At 29.2% G+C, this 2,381-nt stretch overlaps 1 protein-coding gene across 1 annotated transcript in view; it reads right to left on the bottom strand.

Annotated features, from left to right (window-relative positions):
* Window positions 1–2,381, bottom strand: part of LOC106476797 (CCR4-NOT transcription complex subunit 3-like) — a gene marked incomplete at both ends in the record, with an annotated part of 9,109 nt that overhangs the window by 1,738 nt on the left and 4,990 nt on the right. The window contains 2 exons of the mRNA XM_013937423.1: window positions 568–663; window positions 1,690–1,818. Of these exons, the coding sequence (XP_013792877.1) occupies window positions 568–663; window positions 1,690–1,818 (225 nt within the window). The remainder of the gene's footprint in view (window positions 1–567; window positions 664–1,689; window positions 1,819–2,381) is intronic.

The raw sequence follows: 2,381 nt of genomic DNA on the forward strand, positions 1-2,381 counted from the left end.
GACAACTTTAGACAAGAACACATTTCATACCCAGTGGACAACATATTTTATGTCCAATTGTCAACTCTGTATAACAACATATTTCATGTTTAGTAGACAACTTTAGACAAGAACACATTTCATACCCAGTGGACAACATATTTTATGTCCAATTGTCAACTCTGAACAAGAACAGTTAAATTTTAAGCTGTCCATACTTGAAATTAATAATATATGTAAAAAAAAAAAATGTCCACTCAAGTTCAAGGTGAAATAACCTCCTGAAGGAGCCAAAGTAAGTTGTTACAACAAATATCGTAAAGAAAATCCTTTGTTTTTGGAATAATCTAGTACTTCTTAAACTTGGTAGGAAAATAATACACTCAATATGTGTAAATTTAAAAATCATAAACTTATTCTGGAAGCTTAGTGATATAAAATTTCACACTTAACTGAAATGAACTTGACATATTTCTTCATAAATATAGCTTAGAAATTACTAATTGTACAGGGTATTTGGCTATAAATATACACCAAAAGACACAGTAAATCAGAGACAAGAATAATGGTACTAAATAAAAATCTCACCTCTTTATCACTTCTTTTCTTTTTGAGTCCAATCATCAAAGATTCACATTCACTTTCAAACTGGTCAATTTGGATGTTTAGAGCTTCTATTGATGCCTAAAAATTCACAAAACCTATACTATGTAAAACAATCAATTTCGAATTACACACACTAAATCGTACATATTAAAAATATGTTTAACAGATCATCTATGATTGCTTTTAGAATTTTCTTTATTAAATCAACAACCAAACAAAGGAAAAATGTATTTTGGAAGTGGAAAACTGTAGTGTAGGGAATAACTGAAAACTGTAGTGTAGGGAATAACTGAAAACTGTAGTGTAGTGTAGGGAATAACTGAAAAGTGTAGTGTAGTGTAGGGAGTAACTGAAAACTGTAGTGTAATCATTGACACGTTCTTTCGATTTTATTTAAATTAATCACTGACACGTTCTTTCGATTTCATTTAAATTAATCACTGACACGTTCTTTCGATTTTATTTAAATTAATCATTGACACGTTCTTTCGATTTTATTTAAATTAATCATTGACACGTTCTTTCGATTTTATTTAAATTAATCATTGACACGTTCTTTCGATTTTATTTAAATTAATCATTGACACGTTCTTTCGATTTTATTTAAATTAATCATTGACACGTTCTTTTGATTTTATTTAAATTAATCATTGACACGTTCTTTTGATTTTATTTAAATTAATCATTGACACGTTCTTTTGATTTTATTTAAATTAATCATTGACACGTTCTTTTGATTTTATTTAAATTAATCATTGGCACGTTCTTTCGATTTTATTTAAATTAATCATTGACATGTTCTTTTGATGTTCACTTGTCCTAATCTACTATTATATGTAATGTAATCTTCACAATCAAAGCCACATTTTTACTGCTGAAGTATTCATTTTTCAGTCAGAAATTAACCTTCAAGTTTTAACAACTAAAACACACACACACACATATATATATATATATGATATTGGATATACCTTAACAGAATGTCTCTTTTAACATCATTTGTTTACAATCAATATTAGCATATAATAACTTTCAATACAATTTAGCTTTCATAATATCATTACAAACATACACCTGTAAACTGTGAAACTGACTAATACTCACAGATAACCAACTGGATGCGTCATCTTTTTCCTTCTGAGCAGGATCAACTTTTTGTGTTCCTCCTAAGCCTTCTTTTGAGTATGCTTTGGTTTTGGTTTCTCTTTCAACTACTTTAAATCTTTCCATTTGCTAGAAATCACACAATGGTTATTGTTTAAAACAATCTATTTCAACAGAAGGTTAATACCTTATCTATTACAGTATGTAACACTGTTTTAAATAAGAAAATTTAAAGAAATAATTTTTGTTGGTTTTGGATACATGCACAAGCTATATATGAACTATTTACACTAGTCACCCCTAATTTTGAACTGATGGGCTAGAGGGATGGCTGACAGTCAACAGCATTAACTGCCAACTTTTGGGCTACTCTAACTAAATAACAGGATTTGAATGTCACTCTTACAATGATTCCTAACTGTGATTCTGTCATAATAAGATGCAAACCATGGATCCACAATCATTCAGGAAAATCAAAAGACCTGCCAGAAATTTGTATTTAATTCTAAAAGAGACAAGACATTAATGTGAACACTTCAGTATAACTAATGCAATGCTATTACAAGCATTTTCAATAATGTGGGCAACACATAAACAGTAGTCTAACAGCCAAGTGCAGGCTTTCAAGTAGTCTAAACAACTAAAGAACGTTAATTTATAAACCAACAGCCAATAAAAGGTTTTCCAGTATT

This window comes from Limulus polyphemus, unplaced genomic scaffold, assembly GCF_000517525.1.
Source record: "Limulus polyphemus unplaced genomic scaffold, Limulus_polyphemus-2.1.2 Scaffold11632, whole genome shotgun sequence".
NCBI lineage: Eukaryota > Metazoa > Arthropoda > Merostomata > Xiphosura > Limulidae > Limulus > Limulus polyphemus.